We start from the raw sequence: 27,763 nt of genomic DNA on the forward strand, positions 1-27,763 counted from the left end.
TTCGGATTAAAAGTTTCATTTGGTGTAGTAGGGTTTTTAGAATGCGGGCGACGGGGGGGGGGCAGGGGGAGAAATGGATGGATTCAGCTTTAGGACAAAGATCCCGCCTGGAAGGATTTAGGGTTTTTGAAACTGTCGAGGGCTGCGGAACGGCTTGACTTCAGGTGTTGTGGATGGAGGTTTTTAAGAAGAGGCTGGGCAGCCGTTTGTCTGAAATGGTATAGGCTAGGGTCGCCTGCTTGAGCAGGGGGTTGGACTAGAAGACCTCCAGAGGTCCCTTCCAGCTCTACTCTCTGATTTATTTTATTTATTTTATTAATTTAATTTGTATACCGCCCTTCTCCCGAAGGACTCAGGGCGGTGAACAGGGCAATACATAATAAAAACAAGATACAAAAATTAAAAATTATTAAAAGTAATTAAACAACGATGCCCGTAATAAATTAGTACAGATTAAAAGTTAAGTTAATTTATAAAATTTGATTGATTAAGAAACATCGGTGTAGAATTGAAAAGTCAAATCAATCAAGTAATGGGCGCTCCAACACTGGAGGTTTTTAAAGGAGAGATTGGAGAGCCATTTGTCTGAAATGGTGTTCTGCTTGAGCAGGGGGTTGGACTAGAAGACCTCCAAGGTCCCTTCCATTTCTATTCTGATGGATTGAGAAATATTGGTGTAGAAGAAAAAGTCAAATCAGTCACGTTGTGGGTGCTCCCATCAACCTAGAACTAAGGAGAAATATTCCGGACAGTGAGAACAATTAACCAGTGTAACCAACTTACCTCCAGAAGCTCCATCACCGGAGTTTTTAAAGAAGTGATTGGACTGTCCAAAATGGCATATAGGCTCTCCTGCTTTGAGCAGGGGGTTGGACTAGAAGACCTCCAGAGGTGCCTTCCAACTCTGTTCTGATTGATTGAGATGGCAGGCCTGTGCAAAAGTTGCACCGTACCCCACGCCGTGCAACAGTGTGCGTGCCAGGAAGGGCCAGAAGTGGAGTGCAGGTAAAGTCCTTGGCTTACAACCGTTCAGGTCGTGACCGTTCGAAGTTACAGCAGCTCGGAGACAAGAGGCTTAACGACCGTTTTTCACACTTAAGACCGTTGCAGCCTCCCTGCCTCGGTCACGCGATCAAAATGCAAGACGCTTGGCAAACTGACCTGTATTTATGACAAGTTGCAGGAAGCCGGATTCGTTTAACCAACCGGGTTACTAATTTAGCAACAGCTGCGATTCCCTTAACGAGTGTGGCGAGAAAGGTCATCAAATGGGGCGAAATTCACGGAACGGCCGTGGAAATTTGGAGCTAAAAATTCAGGTCATCGGCGATCTGCAGATGGTGTGGTCCACGCGTTGGCTTTTGAGAGGTTTTTGATGGGTGGAGTTAGGAAGGTGGGAATGTGGGTCCCAGAAAGTTTTATCTATTGATGTGTTTGTTTGTGTGTCACTTATTACTTTTACGAAAACTCAAGGTGGCAAACTTTATTTATTTTATTTATTTATTAATGGGACTTATATCCCGCCCTATCTCCCGAAGGACTCAGGGCGGCTAACAACAATAGCATATAACAGAAATTAAGATAAAATTAAAATTAAAGTCATCTGTGCAATAAATTAAAATTAAAAATTAAAAATAAATTAAAAATTGTAAACATAATTAAAATGCCTGGCATTTTAAAACTTGCCCGGCACACCTTCCTTCAACAACAACCCTGTGAGGTGGGTTGGGCTGAGAGACTGGCTTTCATGGCTAAGGCGGGACTAGAACTCCCCGTCTCCTGGTGATTGGCCCAGAGTCACCCCATGGTTTTTCATTCCTAAAGTGGGCCTAGAACACACCTTCTCCTCCGATTGGCCCAAAGTCAGCCAATTGTCTTTCAACCAGGAGACCAGCCTCCAAGCAGGAGACCATGTTCTCTAGGGATGTTGGGTTGGGGGGGGGGCTGCCCAAACCTCCCTCCAGCTCAGAATGCGCAAACTTATTTATTTGTATTCTGCCATTATTATTTTTATAAACAACTCGAGGGGGGGAACATATTGCTTTCTCCTGTTTTCCCCATAACAACAACCTTGTGAGGTGGATTGGGCCGAGAGAGAGGGACTGGCCCAAAATCACCCAGCTGGCTTTCTTGCCTAAGGCGGGACTAGAACTCGGGACTAGAACTCACCATCTCCTGGTGATTGCCCCAAAGTCACCCAGCCGGCTTTCATGGCTAAGGCGGGACTGGAACTCACTGCTTCCTGGTGATTGGCTCCAAATCACCCAATTATCTTTCATGCCTAAGGTGAGACTAGAACTCACCGTCTCCTGGTGATTGGCCTAGAACCACCCAGCCAGCTCTCATGTCTAAGGGCAGGACTTGAACTCGCCATCTCTTGCTTTCTAGCCCGGTGCCTTAACCGCTAGACCAAAATTGGCTCAAACCTGAAGTTGTTACCTTCCTGTTTGGAAACCAGGGTTTTTGGCACCGATGTCCCGCCTTGCCTGAGGTTGCCATCTCCTTCCTCAGCAACGTACGGCTGGGGTGATCAGCATTAAATACGATGATAATTAAAGTGCGCTACAGAATTGAAACAGTCAGTGTAGCATCCTGGTCGTCGTGATTTCGCACCAGCGGTGGGAAAACTGAACTTTGTACCTAGACAAGTTTCTCTCCAGACGACGCTTTGTTATACAGGTAGTCCTCGACTTACGACCGCGGTGGGGCCCAAAAATTTCTGCCGTTAAGCGAGACATTTGCGAAGTGAGTTTTGCTCCCTTTTAATGACCATTCTTGCCACACTGGTTAAGGGAATGGCTGCGGCCGTTAAGCTAATCACGCGGTTGTTCAGTGGATCTGCCTTCCCTCATTAACTTGGCTCATCAGTAAGTCACCAAACGTGATCCCGTGACCATCATAAATAGGAGTCAGTTTGCCGAGCGTCGGAATTTTGATCAGGACGACCACGGGGATGTTGCAATGGCCGTAAGTGTGAAAAACCGTCGCAAGTCACTTTTTAAAGTGCCGTTGTAACTTCGAGGGCCGCTAAATGGACGATTCTAAGTTGAGGGCTACCCGTCTTAGGGTGGGATTTTGAACACAGAACCTTTAATATTTGATGCCTGGTTTGTGCATTTTTGGCTGCTTAGATGACATAGTTCCGCACCCTGGTGTGCTAGAAACTGTGAGGGTTGAGTTCCAGAGGCAATGCGCTCCCGTTTTAATGGGTTGTCACTCTTTTGTAAGTAAACTGATTTGGACTCTTAAGGCAGCATTGCACAGTGGCTAGAGTCTGCCCTGAGGCAGGTAACTCCGATTCTGTTCAGTACTCCGCCTGGGGCCAAATAACTCTTGCTTTTCCTCAGCATTTCCTGCCCCACGAAATTGGGAAGTAAAATGACAGGAAGGGCTCTTTGGAGAAGTCATAGAAATGTTAATTATTAAATATATATGCTTGCTTGGAGGAATCCGTGTGGGTCAGGGAAGGCGGAGCTGACTCTCGTAATTGTTAGTAGAGCTGCAGTCCTCAACTTACGACCGCAGTTGAGCCCCAAATTTATGCCGCTTGGTGAGAAATGTGTTAGTGTGGTCCTACGTTACGACTGTCCTTGCCACCTTCGTTCAGGGAATCACTGCCGTTCTTACATTAGGAACCCGGTTGTTAAGTGAATCCAACTTCCCCCATTGACTTTGCTGGTCAGGAGGTCAGTAAAAAGGGGGTCACATGACACACACAGAGAGACCTGGGACGCTGCAACCGCCATAAATGTGAGTCAGTCGTCAAGCGTCTGAATGTAAATCGTGCGACCACGGGGATGCCGCAAAGGTCATTAGTGGGGAAAAAGGGCCATACGTCACTTCTTCCAGTGCCGTCGTAAGTTTGAGCCATCACTAAATGAACTGTTGTAAGTCGAGGAGTATCTGTGCTTTGCCTAAGACTGGAGACAACCCGGGCATGATTTGAATGATGTTATCAGGTATTAGGCTTTGAGGTACGTGGCAGATCTTGGTGTAAAAAAGGTGTGGTGTGTTAGAGACAATACTCAGCTCCACATCTCTCGGCGATAGAGATTAGATTTGGCATACAGGTAATCCTCAACTGACAGCCATTCGCTTAGTGACCATTCGAAATTACGACGGCACTGAAGAAAGTGACCTAGGGTCATTTTTCACCCTTAGGACCGTTGCAGCATCCGAGGATCACATGATCAAAATTCAAACGCTTGGCAACTGGCAAGTACTTAAGACGGTTGCAGTGTCCGAGGGTCACGCGATTCCCCCTTTTACACCCAGCTTTTCAAGCTAAGCCAATGGGGAATCCAGATTCACTTCACAATCATGTGGGCATTTTGTTTAATCTTTTTTTAATTTTTGTATTTTAGTCTTTTAACATATACTGCCCTGTTCACCGCCCTGAGTCCTTCGGGAGAAGGGCGGTATACAAATAAAATAAATAAATAAATAAATAAATAAATAAATCATGTTACTTAAAAAAATGCAGTGATTCACTGAACAGTTGTGGCAAGAAAGATCGTAAAATGGGATAAAGCTCAATAACTCTGCGTGTGTTTGCGTATAGATAGGAAGGTAAGTAGATAGATGAAAGACAAGTTATATATGATAGATAATATATGATAGATAAAAGTTATAGATGATAATATATGATAGAAGTTATAGATGATAATATAATATATATATATATATATAGAGAGAGAGAGAGAGATAAAAGTTATAGATAGAGATGGATACATAAAGGTAGGTAGATAGATAAAAGTGATAGAGAGATAAAAGTTATAGATAGAGATAGATAAAGTTATAGATGATGGATGGATATGTATATATGTATGCATGTGTATAGCATGTGTACATGTTATGTAGGTGCATGGGTAGATATATACTTTAATTTAATTTAATAATTTGATTTCTATACCGCCCTTCTCCCGAAGGACTCAGGGCGGTGAACAGGGCAATACACAATAAAAATCGAATACAAAAATTAAAAAGCCATTAAACATCATGCCCATAAAATCAATACATATTAAAGTTAAAACTAGTTTTAAAACCCAACCCCATCCCGTCAGACCAGGCCAGCTTGGTTCAAAAAAGAATGTTTATTTGGAGAGCAGGGAACAGAAATTCATTTTTAACATGAGCCAGTAAAAAACCCGACAAGGCTTATCTTATTTTGCTTAGCCACATAAATTTGGGGGCTAAGCTGTGATTCTAAGTCTAGGACTACCTGTATGTAGTAGTTCCACTGATAAATGCAATTTTTGACAAGGCGAGCTGTCTTCACAGCCGATAACTGTGTAAATCCAATTCCAGGCGCGCAGGTGGGAAACTTGCCTTCTCCCGTGGTTCTGCGGCATTTCCCCCTTACTCTGTGCTTCTGATCTCCGGAGGGGCAGTCAAATATTTTGAAGGCGATCACAACGTACAGAGATCAACCCCAGCCTTTCAAAAATGTCCCCGAAGGAGGAGATTTTATTGCATTTTTCTGCAGCTTTGCTCCACAAGGCTCTGATGTTTTATCCTCACAAAAATGCTGTGGGTCAGGTACGCTAAGGATATAAAAGTATGCATGCTTTGGGATTATTTAATGAGCTTAGAGGCTGAAAGAAAAAAAATATGGGGCGCTCTGATTCTGCTTATTTGATATTGGCCTGTGTCTTGTATCGTTCTGGTATCAATAACCAGTGGGGTAAGCAAGCGTACGAACCTTTTAAATGTGCCTCTACTTATACGTGGAGAAGCACAGGTAGTCCGTGACTTACGACCACGGTTGAGCTCAAAATTTCTGTCGCTAAGCAGGACGCCGGTGAATTTTGCCCCCATTCACGACTTTGCTTGCCAAGCTCGTGAAGAGCAATCACTGCGATCGTGTATCACACCGTTGTTCAGTGAATCTGGCTCCCCCGTTCTGAATTTGCTGGTCAGAAGGTTGCGAAAGGGGAAATCACATGACCCCGGGACACTGCGACCGTCATAAATATGAACCGGCGGGAAAGCGCCCGAATTTTGATCAGGTGACCGTCGGGATGCTGCAGCGGTCGTTGGAAAGATTGTCCTAAGTCACAAAAATGGTCCTAAGTCGCTATTTTTTCAGTGACCCCCCCCCGAGGACTCTACGACGGTCATCAATATAAAGCAGTTGCCCAGCGTCCAAATTTTGATCACATGACCAAGGGAATGCTACAACGGTCGTAAGTTCGAAAAACGGTCTTAAGTCACTTTTTTCAGTGTAACTTTGAACGGTCCCAAATGAAGGGTTGTAAGCGAAGGGTTACATGATAGTAGCAATATGGTGTAATATAATTATAATGCTATAATAGTTGGAGGCTGCTATATATGCCTCCAAGTGAGGTTTTGTTGTTGTTGTTGTTGTTGCTAAGTGAGAAATTTGTTAAGTGAGTTTTGCTCCTCCAACCTCTTCTTAAAGATTTCCAATGTTGGAGCACTCACAACTTCTGGTGGCAGGTTGTTCCACTGGTGAACTGTTTTTACTGTTAGGAAATTTCTCCTTAATTCCAGGTTGCTTCTCTCCTTGATTAGTTTCCGTCTGTTGCTTCTTGTCCTGCCTTCAGGTGCTTTGGGGAACAGGTTGACCCCCCTCTTCTTTGGGGTAGCCCCCCAAATACTGGAAGACTGTTGTCATGTCTCCCCTAGTTCTTCTTCTTGTTAGACCAATAGAATAACAGAGTTGGAAGGGACCTTGGAGGTCTTCTAGTCCAACCCCCTGCTTATACAGGAAACCCTATACCATTTCAGACATGTGGTTGTCCAGTCTCTTCTTAAAAACTTCCAGTGTCGGATCACTCACAACTTTTGGTGGCAGGTCGTTCCACTGGTTAATTGTTCTTACTGTTAGGAAATTTCTCCTCCATTCCAGGTTGCTTCTCTCCTCGATTAGTTGAATTATTAAACAATTTTCTTGGACTTAGCAGATTGGCTGGATCAAGGGAATCGTGGTGGGTTCCAAAATGCATTGATAAATAAATTAATAAATTAAGATCCTTCTAGAAGGAGCAAACGATGGCTTGCTCTATGAACAGAGTCTGGATTCTTTTTCTTTTAATAGAATAAAAGAATTACACTTTGGGGATAAATACGGGTTGTCCTCAACCTGCGACCATAATGGAGCCCAACATTTATGTTGCTAAGTGAGACAGTTGTTAAGTGAGTTTCGCCCCACTTTACGACTTTTCTTGCCACGGGTGTTTAAGTCAGGGACACGGTTGTTAAGTGAATCCCGCTTCCCCACGGACTTTGCTTGTCAGAAGGTCGCAAAAGGGGATCAGATGACCCCCGGGATGCTGCAACCCTCATAAATGCGAGTCAGTTGTCAAGCATCCAAATATAAATCACATGACCACGAGGATGCTGCAATGGTCATAAGTGTGAAAAACAGTCATAAGTCCCTTTTTTCGATGCCGTTGTATCTTCTAACAGTCAATAAATTAGAATAGAATAGAATAGAATAGAAATAAGAATAGAATAGAATAGAATAGAATAGAATAGAATAGAATAGAATAATAGAAAATATTAGAATAGAATATTAGAATAGAACAGAATAAAGAGTAAGGGTTAGTTAGAGTTTAGAAATAGAAAAAGTAGGGATGTTATGACCGTTTTTAGAACAATCATTGAGCAGATCACCACAGTCATTAAGAGAATCACATGGTCATTAAGCGAAGCTGGCTTTCTGACTGACTTTGGACCAGAAGCCTGTTAGAAAGGTCGCAAACCATGACCCACAGCACCACCACCCATTGAAACCTCTCATACATGTGAGCTACCAGTATTTCCCCGAAAATAAGACCCGGTCTTTTTTATTTTGTGTGTGTGTGTGTGTGTGTGTGTGTGTACGTATATGTATATATACGTATACATATATGTGTATGTATATATGTATATGTATACATATATATGTCTCTCTGTGTATATAGATTGTGTGTGTGTATATATATGCACATGCATATATATACATATATACGTATATGTTTTCTGAGGTTTTCGCGGGTGTTTGTATGTGGATCTTTGGTCATTCGGGTTTTTTCCCCGCGTAGAATTGAAGGTGTAGGAGCAACATTTCGACGGAATCCCATCCGTCATCCTCAGGCTGAGGATGACGGATGGGATTCCGTCGAAACGTTGCTCCTACACCTTCAATTCTACGCGGGAAAAAAACCCGAATGACCAAAGATCCACATATACGTATATATGTGTGTGTGTGTGTGTGTGTGTGTGTGTGTGTGTGTATACACACACACACACACACACACACACACACACAACCCGCCTTGCCTACCCTACAAGGTTCCATCCAAAAAAGGTGCCGGAACTCCGTTCTGAGCGTTCTATGAGGAAAAAAGCCCTGCGTATATACACGTATATACGCGTATAGATGTATATACACACATATATGTGTGTGTATACGTGTGTGTATGTATGTATATGTGTGTGTATATATATATATATATATATATATATATATATATATATATATATATATATATATATATATATATATATATATATATATATACACATTATATATGTATGTGTATGTGTATATATATATATATATATATATATATATATATATATATATATATATATATATATATATATATATATATATATATATATATATATGTTTGTGTGTGTGTATGTATATGTGTGTGTATGTGTGTATACATATACTTATACATCTATACATCTATCTATCTATCTATCCATCCTCCAAAAGAGGCACTGGGTCTTATTTTGGGGGCGTGTCTTACCTTAGCACAGGACTAGACAACCTTGGCCCTTTTATGACTCGTGGACTTCAAGTCCCAGAATTCCTGAGCCAGCATAGAAACCTCTCCATTTCTCCTCAGCATGGTTGGCTCAGGAATTCTGGGAGTTGAAGTCCACGAGTCATAAAAGGGCCAAGGTTGCCTAGCCCTGCCTTTAGGACCACCACAGCCAAGCCTCCTGTACCCCGACACCTGTCGCACCGCTACCTGACTTCTTCGGCGGCCACTTCCTTCGGGTGCAGGGCGCATGGGGCACCTCCAACCCCTCTCCTCGCCCCCAAACTAGGCCTTACTTTCAGGGGAGGGCTTATATTAGGTCCACCCCCCAAAAAATCAAGCTCGGGTTCACTTTCTTGGGGGGGGTTACTTTCGGGGAAACACAGCGGCTTGGAGGATGGGTCCTAAATTGCTTTTCCTGAGGCCGTCATAAGTGAAACTGCTGTGAAACAAATGGTCGTAAGTTGACGACTTCATGTATTAGTTGGAGTCTCTTGGTTTGAAAAGGTGACTGTTGTAATTTACGGTGTAAAAAAAAAAGTTGTTGAGACTCTGGAAAGAGTGTAGGAAAGAGCAGCAAAGATGATTTGGGGGCTGGAGGCTAAAACATATGAAGAACGGTTGCAGGAATTGGGCACGGCTAGTCTAGTGAAAAGGAAGGACTAGGGGGGACATGAGAGCAGCCTTCCAATATTTGGGGGGCTGCCACAAAGAAGAGGGGGGGTGTCAACTTATTTTCCTAACCACCTGAAGGCAGGACAAGAAGCAGCGGACGGAAACCAATCAAGGAGAGAACCGTCCTAGAATTAAGGAGAAACCTCCTGACAGTGAGAACAATTAACCCGTGGAACAGCTTGCCACCAGAGGTTGTGGGTGCTCCAACACCGGAGGTTTTTAAGACGAGGTTGGACCACCCTTTATTTCTCTTGAAATGCTGTAGGGTCTCCTGCTTGAGCAGGGGGCTGGACTAGAAGACCTCCAAGGTCCCGTCCCGATTTTATGGCCTTAAGAAATTCTGTAAGTGGAAAGTGAGTTCAGAAGTTGCCGAGGGCATCTAGAGACGGTCTCTCATTTCATCTCCTCTTTCGTTTTCAGGCCCTGATGCTTGAAAACCTCCAGAAGCATTCGACGCCCCACACCACTTTCCAGCCCAATTCCCAGGTAAGACGTGCCAGCCTACCCTTGGTCTGTGGTTGAGCCGCAGTGAAGCTGCTCTGGAACTACCGTTTTCCCCCCAAAACATAAGACCCAACTGGAAAATAAGCCTATCGCGATTTTTTTTCAGGCGCTCGTAATATACGTCCTACCACAAAAAATAAGCCCCAGTTAAGATCGCCAGCCAGACGGATGCATTTAGAACCTTATTTCCCCGAATATAAGGCCTAACTGGAAAATAAACCCCAAGGCAAAAATTAATACAAGACCCGGTCTTATTTTCGGAGAAACACGGCACACATTTCCATTTGGTGTCCCTCTCTGTTCTTTCTTTGTAGACTTGGAAAGTAATCTGTTCGTCGTAAACGTCAGTCCCCTTCTGATCCTTAAAAAAAAAAGAGGATTTCATTACCAATTTTATCTCTCGTTTCCTTTCTTTTTGTGGCTTACCGTGCCTGAGTGAGGGGACGCGGTGGCTCAGTGGGTTAGGACGCTGAGCTTGTCGATCAGAAGGTTGGCAGTTTGGCGGGTCGAATCCCGAGTGCCGCGTAACAGAGTGAGCGCCTGTTACTCGTCCCAGCTTCTGCCAACCTAGCAGTTCGAAAGCACGTAAAAATGCAAGTAGAAAAATAGGGACCACTCCGGTGGGAAGGTAACAGCGTTCCGTGCGCCTTTTGCTTCTAGTCATGGCAGCCACGTGACCACGGAGACGTCCTCGGACAAGCACTGGCTCTTCGGCTTTGAAACGGAGATGAGTCGGAAACGACTAGCACTCATGTGCGGGGGAACCTTTACCTTTACCTATGCCTGAGTGGTGTCCCAGACCTCACACTGGATCAGGGCATAAATTACACAATCCACATCATTCGTTATCTTATGACTTATGATGTCACAGCACCTGGGCGTAGACCCTCTATCTGGATTGGGAATAAAGATGCTTGTTCCGAAAGGGAACAGCAAGAGGGGTATTGGTGTGCACATGTGGAAAAAAAAATGCACATAACACACACAAGCATTTTGTTTCAATGCAGCCACCTCCCCCATGCCTTTAAGACAGGGGTCTCCCAACTTAGCAGGGTTAAGATCTGTGGACTTCAACTCCCAGAAATCCCCAGTATGGCTGGCTAAGGAATTCTGGGCGCTTAAAGCCTCCAACTTTGGAGATCCCTGCTCTAGATCAGTTGTTTCCCAACCTTAAAATACTTTGAGATGTGTGGGGTCCTTGGTGCTCTCTGACCTTGGTTGTTTTCCTGCAGACGTTTCATGATCCAACTAGGTAATATCATCAGTGCTAGAAGGGAGCTGGGGTTTTGCTCTCTGTTTATATAGAAGCGTGTTCTTGGCCATTCCAGTTTCAACCGGAAAATATTGAGCATCTTAGACCCTGAGCCTAGTCCAGAAACCGCTAGAGAATTCCTGGAAGCCTGACACTCTTGACAGGTTGGCCATCAACAGGCACATAGAGATCATCAACATCTGCACACCGTTCAAAACAGGCAATCGAAAAGCCAAAAAAGGGGGGGGGGAGACCAAAACATCTCCACAGATGGGCAGAGATGAACGCCAGGATTGGCACTAGATCAACAATCAAGAAGTAAACAATCAAGCAACTACAAACTTGGACAAACAAGCTATCGGTAGGCAGTCCAACCAAGCAACCATCCACGAACGCTCCCAGCAACTCCGACAGGGCAAGCCACTTGTGTATAAAAAGAGAACAAATCCCACTGCCTCTAGCACTGAGGATGTTATCTAGTTGGGTCCTGAAATGTCTGTAAGAAAAGAGCCAAGCTCAGAGAGCACCAAGGACCCCACGGTTCTCCTCTTCCTCTTCCTCCTCCTCCTCCTCCTCCTCTCCTCCCACACTCCCTTCCAGCACTGATGATGTTCCCTAGTTGGGTCATGAAATGTCTGCAAGAAAACAAGCTTAGAGACCACCAAGGACCCCACAGTCCTCCTCCTCCTCCTCCTCCTCCTCCTCCTCTTCCCTTCCATGAAACCTCTGCAAGAAAACCACCCAGCTCAGAGAGCACCAAGGACCCCACAGTTCCTCTCCTCCTCTTCCTCTTCCTCCTCCTCCTCCCACACTCCCTTCTAGCACTGATGATGTTCCCTAGTTGGGTCATGAAACCTCTGCAAGAAAACCACCCAGCTCAGAGAGCACCAAGGATCCTCCTCCTCCTCCTCCTCCTCCTCCTCCCAGTCCCTTTAGCACTGATGATGTTCCCTAGTTGGGTCATGAAATGTCTGCAAGAAAACAAGCTCAGAGACCACCAAGGACCCCACAGTCGTCGTCGTCGTCCTCCTCCTCCTCCTCCTCCTCCTCCTCCTCCTCCTCCTCCTCCTCCTCCTCCTCCTCCTCCTCCTCCTAAACGCCACTCCTTTCTAGCACTGATGATGCTACCTAGTTGGGTCATGAAATGTCTGCAAGAAAACGAACAAGCTCATAGAGCACCAAGGACCCCACAGTCCTCCTCCTCCTCTTCCCCGCAAGCCCCACTCCCTTCTAGCACTGATGATGTTCCCTAGTTGGGTCATGAAATGTCTGCAAGAAAACAAGCTCAGAGACCACCAAGGACCCCACAGTCGTCGTCATCGTCGTCGTCATCGTCCTCCTCCTCCTCCTCCCTCCTCCTCCTCCCTTCCAGCACTGATGCTGTTCCCTAGTTGGGTCACGAAACCTCTGCAAGAAAACCACCCAGCTCAGAGAGCACCAAGGACCCCACAGTTCCTCGCCTCCTCTTCCTCCTCCTCCTCCTCCTCCTCCTCCTCCTCTTCCTCTTCCTCTTCCTCCTCCTCCTCCTCCTCCCACACTCCCTTCTAGCACTGATGACGTTCCCTAGATGGGTCATGAAACGTCTGCAAGAAAACAAACAAGCTCAGAGAGCGCCAAGGACCCCACAGTCCTCCTCCTCCTCCTCCTCCCACACTCCCTTTAGCACTGATGACGTCACCTAGTTTGGTCGCAAAACGTCTGCAAGGAAAACGCATCAGGCCCAAAGAGCAGCGAGGGCTTCTGGGGCTACAAATTCAGGCCAATGCCCGCTCAGTTCAAATATTTTCTCTCGTTGGGCCCCTTTTAAGACGTGCGGACTTCCAACTTCCGACGGGTTGGGTGTGGAGGCAAAGAGTGTTTTGCTCCTGTGAAGCCTGTTTTTTGCCCCCCTCCCGCCTCCAACCAGATCGGGGAAGAGATGAGCCAGAACAGCATCATCAAGCAATACCTGGAAAAACAGCAGGAGCTGCTGAGGCAGCGTCTGGAACGGGAAGCCCGGGAGGCAGCCGACCTGGAAAGTAAGTGGACTTTGTCCGACGTCCTCCCTCCTCCTCTTACCCATAATTCACGGGGGAAAGCAGCTAGTTTTTGAACCAAATTGCGTTGTACGGTGATGAATATTCACACGTATTTATAGGCTAAGGGCATAGGTATAGGTTGCATCTAGCACAGGGGTCTTCAAACTCGGCCCTTTTATGACTCATGGACTTCAACTCCCAGAATTCCTCAGCCAGTGTGCCTGGCTAAGGAATTCTGGGAGTTGAAGTCCATGAGTCATAAATGGGCCGAGTTTGAAGACCCCTGATCTAGCACGTAATCTGTGTGTGTTGTGCGTGTGCACACTTTTGAGAGCAGGCAACAGAATTTCATGTTTAATCTGGGCCGGTGTGTCCACAGCAAAAATAAATAAATGACAATAAAGGTTATCTTGTCTTGCCTTGTTATCGTACTTCTCCTGTTTCAAACTTCCTTCTAAGCTCTATCTCAAACTTGGCCCTTTGGTGACTTGTGGATTTCAACTGCCAGAATTCCTCAGCCAGTGTGCCTGGCTGAGGAATTCTGGGAGTTGACGTCGACGAGCAGGGGTCTTCAAACTTAGCCGTTTTAGGACTTGTGGACTTCAACTCCCAGAATTCCTCAGCCAGTGTGCCTGGCTGAGGAATTCTGGGCGTTGACGTCGACAAACAGGGGTCTTCAAACTTGGCCCTTTTAGGACTTGTGGACGTCAACTCCCAGAATTCCACAGCCAGGCACGCTGGCTGAGAAATTCTGGGAGTTGACGTCCACAAGTCACCAAAGGGCCAAGTTTGAAGACCCCTGCTCTATCTGATAAAGTTGCCTCGCAACAAACTGACATTATATTCTATTGATTGATTAATTAATTGATTTGAATCCCACCTTTATTATTTTTCCCCCAAATAATTCAAGGTGGCAAACATATCCAACACACTTTGGTTCCCCCTTTCTCCCCACAACAACCGTGTGTGTGTGTGTGTGTGTGTGTGTGTGTGTGTGTGTGTGTGTGTGTGAGAGAGAGAGAGAGAGAGAGAGAGAGAGTTACAACGGCACTGACAAAAAAAGGGCATAGACGTATATGCATATACGTATTTTATGAGTTTAAGCCACCCCACAGTTACTCTAGGAAAGGGGTAGGCAACCGTGGCTCTTTTATGACTCACGGACTTCAACTCCCAGAATTCCTGAGCCAGCACGGTTCAGCTTGGAAACTTTTCCCTTTCCCCTCAGCGTGGCTGGCTCAGGAATTCTGGGAGTTGAAGTCCGCGAGTCACAAAAGAGCCACGGTTGCCTACCCCTGCTCTAGGATAAGATGGCTGGCCAATGAATTTCATAAACAAATCTTAAACTTAACATTCCTGTTCCTTTGCCAGGCAAAACGTGCGTCATCTCACGCAAGAGGGAAGAAGAGGAAGAAGAATCCCGCAAACCGGAAGAGCATCTCTCTCGGGTCAGGCAGGTAAATGGCAGGAGAACAGGTGGGTGGGGAGGGGCCAGCCACGTGACTCTGAAGAGGAGGTGGAAGGGGATGATGGGGGAGGTGATCAGCAGGAACAGGCAACCTCTGTCCGCACCTGCTGCATTTTGGAATAAATGTTTTCTGGAAGCAGTTGAGCGGTTCATGATGATGATGATGATGATTATAAAACTTTTATTCATAAAACATGAAACTCAGTCAACTGAACACTCAAATTGACTGGCACTAATGGTTGACACGGGTTGCTGCCAGCATCCTAGGTATCAACCAGGTATCTCCTTAAAATGTAAGATGTTCCGAGTAGCCCAGTGTTTTGTAGCTTTAATGCAATTTTTTGATGTATTTTGAAAATCATCATCATCATCATCATCATCATCATCATCATCATCATTGCACAGTCAGCCCAATGTTCAGACTGGATTTGGCATTTTTGTCTACCTATCGAGTCCTTACCAAGGACCTGGGATAGGCAGATGTGGATGTTGGATGGTATTACAGATCTCGTCGCAGGACGGAAGCAGTTCCTAGTAAGGCCGCCTTTTGAAATTGACCGATGGCGAATTTGTCAATGCCGATTGATTGATTGATTGATTGATTGATTGAATTTGTCAATGCTGATGATGGTGTTCAAGTGGTGCTCCAGTTGTTTTGGGATTGCACCCAAGGCGCCTCTTAGTAAAACAACTGGAGCGCCACTTGAACACCATTGGCATTGACAAACTCTCCATTAGTCAATTGCAAATTATCATCATCATCATCATCAATCTTTTGTGTTTTTACAGCCAAAAGGGGGGCTTAAAGCAGTGTTTGTCTTTAATTCCTCTTTGAAAATAGCTGATAATAGGTAATTTGGGAGGAGGGGGGGTGTTGGTTGCTGGATGTTTGTGCTTCAGGCTGGGGGGGGGGCGGAATCATTGGCTGCTAAAAGAAGCGTCATGAAGGGTCCCTTTGACGGATCCTGATCTGTCATTCTGCAGGGGAAGTATTGAGTCTGTCATATTAATACTTCGCGTGATTTTGATTCTGAACAGAGGCATACAAGGAAAAATCACTTGTAATATTAGCGACGATTTATAAAGCCTTTAGTAAAGGCCACCCCTGGAATCCTGCATCCAGTTTTGGTCCCATTACAAAAAAAGATGTTGAGACTTGGAAAATAGCGCAGAGAAGAGCAACTAAGATGATTAAAGGCCTGGAGACTAAAACATACGAAGGACGCTTGCAGGATTTGGGTATGGCCGGTGTAGGGGTGACATGATAGCAGTGTCCCAGTATTTGAGGGGCTGCCCCGAAGAAGAGGGGGTCAAGCTATTCTCCAAAGCACCCAGAGGGCAGGACAAGAAGCAACGTCTGGAAACTGACCAAAGAGAGAAGCAACCTGGAACTAAGGAGAAACTTCCTAACAGTGAAGACAATTAACCAGTGGAACCGCTTGCCACCGGACGTTGTGGTAGAGCTTCATCGCTGGAGGTTTTTAAGAAGAGACTGGACAGTCACTTCTCTGAAATGGTATAGGGCAGGGGGCAGGGAACTTTGGCTCATTTATGACTCGTGGACTTCAACTCCCAGAATTCCTGAGCCAGCATGGCTCAGCTTGGAAACCTCTCCCTTTTCCCTCTGCATGGCTGGCTCAGGAATTCTGGGAGTTGATGTCCACGAGTTATAAAAGAGCCATGGTTGCCTACCTCTGGTATAGTGTCTGCCACTTAAGCAGGGGGCTGGACTAGAGGACCTTCAAGGTGCCTTCCAGCTCTATTCTGATTTATTTATACCTCTATGAGTGTCTGATATAGCACAGCAACCAAACAGGGCAGGTACAGGCTCCAATGGATAGTTAAAAGGTAAAGGTTCCCCTGCACATGCATGCTAGTCGTTTCCGACTCTAGGGGCCGGTGCTCATCTCCGTTTCAAAGCCAAAGATCCAGCACTTGTCCGAGGACGTCTCCGTGGTCACGTGGCCGGCATGACTAGACACCAAAGGCGCACGGAACGCTGTTACCTTCCCACTGTAGTGGTCCCTATTTTTCTACTTGCATTTTTACGTGCTTTAGAACTGCTAGGTTGGCAGAAGCTGGGACGAATAACAGGCGCTCACTCTGTTACGCGGCACTCGGGATTCGACCTGCCAAACTGCCGACCTTCAGATCAACAAGCTCAGCGTCCTAACCCACTGAGCCGCCGCGTCCCTTAATGGATAGCTAGGAGTGCAGAAAAACCAGTTGCAGCCACCAGCCTGCCTTCCATTGAGGACCTGTATATTGCATAGGTCAGAAAGAGGGCTGAGAAATTATCTACAGAGGCCTCTCCTCTAGTTGTTTTGGCCCACTGCTACAGGACGTTGTGTGCCAAAACAACTAGAACACAGGGATATTTTTCCCCCCCTTGTGTCCTCACTTTGCTGAACCCCTAATTCCCATAGCATATGGGAATATACTGTGGAATATATTTACCCATCTTGTATGGCTGTAGTATTATTACTATTCTCCTCCTCATCTTCTCTTACTAACCCTACTTATTGGTACCATTATTATGGTTATTGTTTCTTTGCTGTTTTGGGTGTACACGGAGAGCTTTGGCACCCGAGACAAATTCCTTGTGTGTCTAAGCACACTTGGCCAATAAAGCAGAGTTTCCCAACTTTTCCAGCTTTGCGGACCGGCAGGGGAAGGAGAGGGCACTAGTTCCGCTCGAGCGGCAGGCATGCGGGCGCAAGCAGATACATTTTTGTGCCCGCCGCTCACACAGATGGAGCGCACTCACCTGCCTCACCCACTGCTCACACAGGTGGCGATGCACCCGCCCCTTCTGCGGCCCAGTTGCAAACCGTTCCCGGGTCAGTACTCTGGTTGGGGACCCCCTGCAATAAAGCGTCTATGGAGATTCTCCGTCTTCCAGGTCACGGCTGTCTCCAAAGGTGCTTTTTTTTTCAGGAGGCAACTGGACTTTCTTGTTTTCCCTTTGAAGACCTTTCGCTTCTCACCCCAGAAGCTTCCTCAGCTCTGGCTGAATGACCTGGAATGGTAGGATTTATACTCCTTGCAGACGGCTGGTCATTTGCCTTCTTGAGCCGTTGAGGCCACTGGGAGGTCTGTCTTGTGTCTCTTGGAACCGCTGGAAGGACTGTGTTGTAGACTAGAGGTAGATGGTGTCGTATCGCTGTACCTCTACCGAGAGAGGGCTGTTCAGTTTTGACAGAGATGATATTGTCTCTCTTTGAAAGAGGGGGGTCAAAGAGGCCATCTAGGTCAAAATTGAACAGCCCTCTCTCAACCAGAGGGGGAGGGAGACGGCACCAACTATCTCCAGTCTACCACACGGTCCTTTCAGCAGTTCCAAGGAGGCTCCACACCCATTTGCAGCACTGAGGTGACCCTGAGGACACAGATGAAACCTCCAAGTGGCCTCAACGACTCTCTAAAACAGGGGTAGGCAACCTCGGCTCTTTTATGACTCGTGGACTTCAACTCCCAGAATTCCTGAGCCGGCATGAGGGAAACTTTGGCCCCTTCATGACTCATGGACTTCAACTCCCAGAATTCCTGAGCCAGCATGGCTCAGCTTGGGAACTCTCCTTTTCCCTCAGCATGGCTGGCTCAGGAATTCTGGGAGTTGAAGTCCACGAGTCATAAAGCGGCCTAGGCCTAGGCCAGGGGTAGGTGAACCTTGGCCCCTTCATGACTCATGGACTTCAACTCCCAGAATTCCTGAGCCAGCATGGCTCAGCTTGGAAACTCTCCCTTTTCCCTCAGCATGGCTGGCTCAGGAATTCTGGGAGTTGAAGTCCACGAGTCATAAAGCGGCCTAGGCCTAGGCCAGGGGTAGGTGAACCTTGGCCCCTTCATGACTCATGGACTTCAACTCCCAGAATTCCTGAGCCAGCATGGCTCAGCTTGGAAACTCCCTTTTCCCTCAGCATGGCTGGCTCAGGAATTCTGGGAGTTGAAGTCCACGAGTCATAAAGCGGCCTAGGCCTAGGCCAGGGGTAGGTGAACCTTGGCCCCTTCATGACTCATGGACTTCAACTCCCAGAATTCCTGAGCCAGCATGGCTCAGCTTGTAAACTCTCCCTTTCCCCTCAGCATGGCTGGCTCAGGAATTCTGAGAGTTGAAGTCCACGAGTCATAAAGTGGCCTAGGCCAGGGGTAGGCAACCTTGGCTCTTTTATGACTTGTGGACTTCCAGAATTCCTGAGCCAGCCGTGCTGAGGGGAAAATGAGTTTCCAAGCTGAGACATGCTGGCTCAGGAATTCTGGGAGTTGAAGTCCACGAGTCATGAAGGGGGCCATAGTTCCCCCATGCTGGCTGAGGAATTCTGGGAGTCGAAGTCCACGAGTCCTAAAAGAGCCAAGGTTGCCTACCCCTGCTCTAAAATGACCAGCTGTCTGCAAGGAGTATAAATCCTTCCACTCCCCACTATCCAGTCGGACCCGAAGAAGCTTCTTGGATGAGAAGCAAAACGTCTTCAAAGAAAAAGAAAGAAAAAAAAGTCCAGTTGCCTTTTGAAGACGACCCGCAGTCAGGCATTTTATTCTCCCCTTCTCCTTTAGGCCAGAGCGGTGAAGACTGCAGGAGGCAGTCATGCGCTGGTGAGCGAAGAGCGGGAGACTTCCCTTCGGAGTCGGAGAGCTGCCCAGCGGCTGCCCGTCAAAGAGGAGGAGGAAGAGGAGGAGGAGGAAGAAGAGGAGGAGGAGGAGGAGGAAGAAGAAGAGGAGGAGGAGGAGGAAGATGCCCCTCCTTTGCTGGTCGGCCAGACGCCCATGAGGCCAGAGGAGCCGGGCATGCCGGCTCCCCAAGAGACGGGCATGTTCCAAGCTTCCCTGCCCATCGTCCTGCAAGCCCAGCAAACGGAGGCTCGTTCTCGGGTGCCAGACAGCCCGAGCTGTGAAGCTGCCATGCCAGTCCTCGCCCACTTGCCGAGGTCAGAAGACGAGGTGGAGGCTCAGCCCCGGGCGACGCTCCCGGGGGACAAGCAGCAGGCGGCTCTAAGCCCAGGGGAAGCCCCCGAGGCCCAAGAAAAGGAGCCCCTCCCGGCCACCCCGAGGGAAGAAGCTGCACCCCAATTACCGGAAGCCTTAAAAATGGAGAGCGAGGAAGAGCCGGGCCTTCCGAAGGAGCCGAGGTCGACTGGCCTTTCCCAGGTCCCCCAGGAGAAGGAGAAGGAGGAGGAGGTGATGGAGCAGGGTGAGACCCCAGATGTCGGGTTGCAGAAGGAGGGTGAACCCCAGCGCGAGGAGACCCCCGAGGGGGCCGCCAGCCAGGCGTTGCGCAGCCTGGAGGAAGAGGCGTCTGCTGCCGCCGCGGCGCTAGTGCAGGCTTCTCCGTCTCCCCCCCAGCTGATTGACGCCCAACAGGCCCAACAGGATCCTCGGGGAGACGAGCCGCCCCCTCCACTCTTGACCAAGGAAGCCCCCGCGGGACTCGCACCAGCCGAAGACGAAGCCCCTCCCCAGCTCTCGCAGCCGTCTCCCCCCGCTCAGGAAGCTCCGGCTGGAGCCAGCCTAGGAGCCTCGCCCTCCCCTTTAGCGCTCCCGCCGCAACAACCCATACGGCCCGGCAGCTCCCGTTCCTCGTCCTCCTCGTCCTCCAGCTCTTCCCGTTCTCGTTCCCGCTCCCCGGGCAGCTTGCCACCTCGCTCCCGGGCCAGGAGGCCCCGCTCCGCTTCCTCCGAATCACCTGCTCGGAAGCGGCCGGTTTTGGGATCTCCATCCCGCTCCGGTTCGGAGCGACGCAGCAGTTCGCGCTCCCGGTCCAGATCTCGCTCCAGCAGCGGGGGCAGCAGCAGCAGCAGCCAGGTAAGTGGATTCTCGGTTTCCTCGCGCCTTCGGCGACAGTTGCATCCTCAGCACGCAAGCCGGGCAATTTTACAGGTGGTCCTCGACTTACATACATCACATTGGAAGTCGTATTAAGGGGAAAAGGGAAAAGGCTTAATAATGGGTAGCCCTCAGCTTACCACAGCTCATTTAGTGACTGTTCAAAGTGACAACGGCGCTGGGGGAAAAAAGGGGGGGCTTGTGACCCTTTTTCACACTTAACAACCCTCGTGGGATCCCTATGCTCACGGGTTCCAAATTCAGATGCTTGGAAACTGGCATGTACTTACGACGGTTGCAGCATCCCGGGCTCCTGCGATCCCCTTTTGCGACCTTCTGACAAGCAAAGTCAACGGGAGAAAACGGAGTCACTTCACAACCAGGTTACTAACTTAACAACTGCAGGGACTGCCTTCACCACTGTGGCCAGAAAGGTCGTAAAATCTGCTTAGCAGCAGAAATTTGGGGGCTCAATTTTGGTTGTACGTCGAGGACTGACCGTGTAAGCAAATCGGCGTAGCTCTTTGCTAGCGATGCCCTGTTTTGAACCCAGTGCCTAGGCCGGGGGTCTTCAAACTCGGCCCTTTGATGACTTGTGGGCTTCAACTCCCAGAATTCCTCAGGCATGCGTGCCTGGCTGAGGAATTCTGGGAATTGAAGTCCACAAGTCATAAAAGGGTCATAGTTCCCTCACTCTGGCTGAGGAATTCTGGGAATTGAAGTCCACAAGTCATAAAAAGGGCCAGGTTTCAAGACCCCTGCTTGTGGACTTCAACTCCCAGAATTCCTCGGGCATGCGTGCCTGGCTGAAGAATTCTGGGAATTGAAGTCCACAAGTCATAAAAGGGTCATAGTTCCCTCACTCTGGCTGAGGAATTCTGGGAATTGAAGTCCACAAGTCATAAAAGGGCCAGGTTTCAAGACCCCTGCTTGTGGACTTCAACTCCCAGAATTCCTCGGGCATGCGTGCCTGGCTGAGGAATTCTGGGAATTGAAGTCCACAAGTCATAAAAGGGCCAGGTTTCAAGACCCCTGCTTGTGGACTTCAACTCCCAGAATTCCTCGGGCATGCGTGCCTGGCTGAAGAATTCTGGGAATTGAAGTCCACAAGTCATAAAAGGGTCATAGTTCCCTCACTCTGGCTGAGGAATTCTGGGAATTGAAGTCCGCAAGTCATAAAAGGGCCAGGTTTCAAGACCCCTGCTTGTGGACTTCAACTCCCAGAATTCCTCGGGCATGCGTGCCTGGCTGAGGAATTCTGGGAATTGAAGTCCACAAGTCATAAAAGGGCCAGGTTTCAAGACCCCTGCTTGTGGACTTCAACTCCCAGAATTCCTTGGGCATGCGTGCCTGGCTGAGGAATTCTGGGAATTGAAGTCCACAAGTCATCAAAGGGCCAAGTTTGAAGACCCCCTGGCCTAGACCTCGGGACGCTTGCTTTTAAATCGCAGCTGCAAGAGCCCTGTGAGACGTTGCCAAAGATTTTCTGAAAACAGGTATTTTCAACTCAGAACAAATGGATTTTTTGTGTGTGTGGGGTGGCATAATGGGAACATTTTGATTTAAAGCAATCATCGGACTTTAGATGCCTTCCTGCTCGCTTGCGGTCATTATTTTCAAGCTTTCTTTCTTTAAAAAAAAAGATGCATTTTAAAGCTCGGCCAAAAAGGAAAAAACGGGGCAAGGAGCTTGGTTTGAAGCACTTCAGGGTGCTTTAAGGAAACCCACTTCAAAGTGTCGGTATACAGTTTGAGAGATGCCGTCCCCTCAGATGCTGATCAGTCCTTTGCCATTTGTCCACCAGCGTCCTCACGAAGCCAGTGGATTTCTTTAAAAAAAAAAAAAGCCTGTCAATATCTCTAGAATTTATTTCGAGTCATCGAAGATCAAAAGTCCAGCCGCTTTTGTTTTTTTTTTAAGGCATCTTCAGTTAATTGCTTGGCGCTGCTTGACCTTTAAAAAAAAAAAAGCATACAAAACCGCAGAGGCATTATTATATCTTTCTGGGTAAAAATGTTTGGTAAGGCAGCGGAAACTGCTTTCTATAAATCAGATGAAGCATTTTAAAAACGTGTATCTTTTTTCCTCCCGGAAAAAGAATTCTTCTTTCTCGGACCGGCACTTATAAAGAGTTTCAGCTGATCCAGGGGGAAATCCATAGAATTAATCCCGTATCCTGTGAGGTCTTTGGTGGTCTCTTAACTAGCTTGGTGGTTTCCTTTCAGACGTTTCCTGACCAAACTAGGTAACATGATCAGTTGCTGCTGGTGTTAGTGCTGGCGCTGATGATGTTACCTAGTTTGGCTGTGAAACGTCTGCAAGAAAACCACGATGCTCCAAGAGTACACCCCTGAGCTACACAAAACACGTAGTCCTCAATTTCTGGCCACAATTGAATCCAAAATGTCCGTTGCTTAGTGAGTCATTTGTTAAGGGAATTGTAGCCCGTTTTACGACTGTTCTTGCCACAGTTGCTAAGTGTGAATCAACTGCAGTTCTTAAGTTTGTAACCCGGGTGGTTAAGTAAACCCGGCTTCCGCATTGACTTTGCTCGTGGGAAGGTCGCAAAAGGGGATCACGTCTCTCTCTCTCTCTCTCTCTCCCTCTCTCTCTCTCTCTCCCTCTCCCTCTCCCTCTCTCTCCCTCTCTCTCTCCCTCTTTCCCTCTCTCTCCCTCTTTCCCTCTCTCTCCCTCTCTCTCTCCCTCTCTCTCTCCCTCTCTCCCTCTCCCTCTCTCTCTCTCTCTCTCTCTCTCTCCCTCTCTCTCTCCCTCTCTCTCTCTCCCTCTCTCCCTCTCTCTCTCCCTCTCTCTCTCTCTCCCTCTCCCTCTCTCCCTCTCTCTCTCCCTCTCTCTCTCTCTCCCTCTCTCTCTCCCTCTCTCCGTCTCTCTCTCTCTCTCTCACACACACACACATACACACACCCCGGGATGCCGTCATAAATATGAGTCAGTTGCCAAGCGTCCGAAATTTTTTCGCGTGATCGTGGGGATGCTGGAATGCTCATGCGAAAAATGGTCATAAAGACTGAAAAACGGTTGCAAGTCACTTTTTTCAATCACCCCCACCCCACCCCGGACACTCCAACGGTCGTAAGTATGAAGCAGTTGCCAGGCAGTCTTGAATTTTGAGCCCGTGACCGTGGGGGACACTGCAGCAGTGGTTAAGCGTGAAAAGCATCCCTGAATCCCCCCCCCTTTTTTTTTAGGCCGTCGCAACTTTGAACAGTCACTAAATGAACGCTTCTAAAGTGAAGGGTTGCACGATAGTAGTAATACCGTATAATATACGGTAATTATAACTGTTGGAGGCTGTTTATATTTGGCTGCGGTTGAATTAGGGCACAAGTAGGCTAAGCAATTGTAACATCACAAAACTTTTCAAAGCAAGCTGAGCGTCCGGGAATATTGGACCCCGAGCAGTCATTAAATGAACAGGGATCTCGGAGTCCTAGTAGACAATCACTTCAATATGAGCCAGCCGTGTGCTGCAGCTGCCAAAAAAGCCAACACAGTACTAGGCTGCATTAACGGAGGGATAGAATCAAGATCAGGTGAGGTGTTACTACCACTTTACACGGCCTTGGTAAGGCCACGCTTGGAACATTTTGGTCACCACGATGTAAATAAGATGTTGAGACTCTGGAAAGAGTGCAGAGAAGAGCAACAAAGAGGATTGGGGGACTGGAGGCTAAAACATACAAGGAACGGTTGCTGGAATTGGGTATGTCCGGTTTAATGACGTGAAGGACGAGGGGTGACATGACAGCCGTGTTCCAGTATCTCAGGGGCTGCCCCAAAGAAGAGGGAGTCAAGCTATTCTCGAAAGCGTCCAAAGGCAGGACAAGAAGCAACAGATGGAAACTCATCAAGGAGAGAAGCAACCTAGAACTGAGGAGAAATTTCCTGACAGAACAATTAGCCGGTGGAACCACCTGCCTCCAGAAGCGGTGAATGCTCCAACACTGGAAGTTTTTAAGAAGAGACTGGACAGCCATTTGTCCGAAATGATATAGGGTTTCTTGCCTGAGCAGGGGGTTGGACTAGATGACCTCCAAGGTCCCTTCCAACTTTATTATTATAGTTGTAAGCCGAGGACTGCCTGTATTCTCTTCTATAGAAATTGGATGGAAGGATGAGTGAGTGAGTGAGCGAGTGAATGAATGAATCAAATCCTACCTTCCATCTTAACCCACCCAGCCGTTTTGGAGAAACAGCCGGCGAACCGAGAAGTGCCAAAAATTGTTTTCTTCTCTTTATTTTTCAACACCACCACCCCACCCACCCCAGTCCCGCAGCCGCGAAGCTTCAAGGGACAGCGCCAGCTTCCCTCCCACCAAAGGGTTCTCCCCACCCGGGCCGTGGTCGCCACCCGACTCCCGCAAGGCCCAGTATCGAGAGACCCCATCGAGCCCCCGGGAAGAAAGCAGACGCGCCCCCTCCCCTCCTTCGGACCCTCAGAGGCAACCCAGCCCCAGCCCGCCACAGCAGCAACCAGCAGCGCACAGCGTGGAGACCGAGAGCACGATTCCAGAACGAGTATGGAGCGGCCGAGGGAGGAAAGGGGGGGGGCGTTTCCAGCGGGCTCCTCTTCGGGGGTCCCAGCTCTACTTTGGCTCAGAATTTTTTGGGGGGGAGGCGGCGTTGGCGGCCAGGAGACCCGGCCCTGTGGCCCCTTCCTGCTAAATTAACCCTTTCCCCGCAGGGCAGCCCGGAGCCCCCCTTTCCAGCGGAGGGGTCTGGCCTAGAGAGTGGGGGTCCTGCCTCAGAGCCACAGCACCCGGCCGAGCCGCTGCGTAGCGAAACGTGAGTATCGGGAGGCTGCGCCGTGCTGGGATCGTTCCACGTGCCACTCGCAGTGGGCCTGACTCGGGAAGGTAGATCAACTGCCTTGGGGTGGGGAGAGTGGGGGGGGGGCGCTCCAAAAAGTGCAGGACACGCAACCCCTTTAAAGTCTCTTCTCTGTGGCTCTCATAACGCAAGTCTCATAAAGCCCCAGCAGAATGGCTGCAGGAAAAGAGCTGGGGGTCCGAGATCCGGTATTGCTGAGAAACTGACCGGATCCGTGGCCTGTTCCATTGGGACGCAGTCAGCCTCGGTCGTCGTCAGGCGCCTGGCCAGGAGGCTCTTGCATAGGGTGACCCTCGTGTCCTTTCTCACAAACCAGGGTTGTGATTCAAGAAGGGAGAGATTCTTTTAATATAGCCCACTACGATTATTTGCAATTTTTCAAAGAAATTTAGCATCCAGTCGCCGCCGCCCCCCCCGCCTCTACGCCGAATTAAGCGATTAGACCGGGGGGGAGGGGGGGGGTCTTCATACTTGGCCACTTTTAAGACTGGTGGGTTTCAACTCCCAGAATTCTCCAACCAAGCTTGAGCTACACAAGGCCGGCTGAGGAATTCTGGGAGTTGAAGTCCACCAGTCTTAAAAGTGGCCAAGTTTGAAGACACCCCCCCCTCCCCCTAGATTAGACGGTCGTAAAAAAGGGTGATCCGATCCATGCTTGGCTTGGAATCGGTCCGACGGGCCCTGTGTGGAGGGTTGATCCTGTTTGGGGGGGGCATTTTTGGGGCCACCTTGCCTAAGAGCATACGGGCACCCTCCTCCTCCGAAAGGTGGGCCCCCCCTTGTGCCAAGCTCAGTGCTCAACCTTGCACAGTAGACTGAGCGCCGCCGCCCCCCCCCCCCCCGGTTTAAATGCTCCCACCTCTGCCAGGGGGGGCAACAGGAGGGTGGGGAGTTTCAGGTGGGGTGAGCAGACGGCCTCTTACTTCCTGGACCCCCCCCCACCCCTCTTTCCGGTAGGTAGCGCATTGGCTGCTCTCAGTGCCATATGCCTGGGGTGACCCAGGCTGGGTTCCTGCGAGCTTGACCAGTTGGATTGGGGGGGTGTGGGGGGGGTGCTAACCTCTAAGGGATGGATCCTGCAGCTTCTAAGGCAAGCTTTCTGTGCGCTTGACCAGTTGGGTAGGGTTTGGCCCCTGGGATGCATCCTGCCAGCTGCACTGGTTGGGTGTCTGTCTGTGTGTGTGTGGGGGGGGGCTGACATTGAAGGGATGTATACCGCAGTCTGGAAGGGAAGGGTCCTGCGTGCTTGACCGGTTGGATGGGGGGGCTGACATGGAATGGACAGATCCCACATCTTCTAAAGCAGGGGTCTTCAAACTTGGCCCTTTTATGACTTGTGGACTTCAACTCTCAGAATTCCTCAGCCAGCTTTGCTGGCTGAGGAATTCTGGGAGTTAAAGTCCACAAGTCATAAAAGGGCCAAGTTTGAAGACCCCTGTTCTAAAGAAAGTTTTCTGTGCGCTTGACCAGTTGGATCTGGCAGCCTCTTAAGGGAAGGTTCCTGGGCGCTTGACCGGTTGGATGGGGGGGAGGAGGGCTGGCCTCTAACAGGGATGGATCTTGCAGCCTCTTAAGGGAATGGTCCAGCATGCTTGACCGGTTGGATGGGGGGCTGGCCTCTGAGGGATGGCTCCTGCAGCCTCTAAGCTTAGAGTCTAAGGGAAGGGTCCTGGGCACTTGACCGGTTGGATGGGGGCGCTGGCCTCTTAACAGGGATGGATCTTCTTAAGGGAAGATTCCTGCAGGCTTGACCGGTTGGATGGGGGGCTGGCCTCTGAGGGATGGCTCCCGCAGCCTCTTAAGGGAAGATTCCTGCAGGCTTGACCAGTTGGATGGGGGGCTGGCCTCTGAGGGATGGCTCCCGCAGCCTCTAGTAGTCTAAAGGAAGGGTCCTGGGCGCTTGACCGGTTGGATGGGGGGCTGGCCTCTGAGGGATGGCTCCCGCAGCCTCTTAAGGGAAGATTCCTGCAGGCTCGACCGGTTGGATGGGGGGCTGGCCTCAGATGGCTCCCGCGGCCTCTAGTCTAAAGGAAGGGTCCTGGGCGCTTGACCGGTTGGATGGGGGGCTGGCCTCTGAGGGATTCGTCTCCCGCAGCCTCTTAAGGGAAGATTCCTGCAGGCTTCACCGGTTGGACGGGGGGCTGGCCTCTCGGAGGGATTCGTCTCCCGCAGCGCCCAGATGGCAGCCTGGGGAGGGGGCCTCCCCCTCCTTGCCGCTCGGCCCCGCCCCTCGGGGTCCCTTTGCCCCTCCCTCCCTCCCTCCCTCCCAGCCTCCGCATCCTGGGCGGCCCCCTCCCCCTTTATTCCCCCCCCCCTCTCTCGCGCGCGCGCCTCTCCCGGGGGCTGCCGGGAAAGCAGCAGCGGCAGCAGCGGCGGCGCCGGCAAGATGGCCCCGCCG

The 27,763-nt window shown here is 49.1% G+C and overlaps 1 protein-coding gene across 3 annotated transcripts in view; it reads left to right on the top strand.

The window, feature by feature from the left end:
• Positions 1 to 27,763, top strand: part of LOC308677931 (apoptotic chromatin condensation inducer in the nucleus-like) — a 53,854-nt gene that overhangs the window by 793 nt on the left and 25,298 nt on the right. For 2 of the 3 annotated variants that reach the window (XM_081344643.1, XM_081344644.1), the window contains exons 2-7: positions 9,876 to 9,941; positions 13,118 to 13,229; positions 14,601 to 14,686; positions 19,252 to 20,496; positions 24,805 to 25,053; positions 25,220 to 25,320. In XM_081344643.1, coding sequence (XP_081200769.1) covers positions 9,876 to 9,941; positions 13,118 to 13,229; positions 14,601 to 14,686; positions 19,252 to 20,496; positions 24,805 to 25,053; positions 25,220 to 25,320 — 1,859 coding nt within the window. The remainder of the gene's footprint in view (positions 1 to 9,875; positions 9,942 to 13,117; positions 13,230 to 14,600; positions 14,687 to 19,251; positions 20,497 to 24,804; positions 25,054 to 25,219; positions 25,321 to 27,763) is intronic. The other variant, XM_081344645.1, reaches the window with a different exon arrangement.

Source organism: Vipera berus, assembly GCF_964194415.1.
Source record: "Vipera berus genome assembly, chromosome: Z".
Classification (NCBI taxonomy): Eukaryota; Metazoa; Chordata; class Lepidosauria; order Squamata; family Viperidae; genus Vipera; species Vipera berus.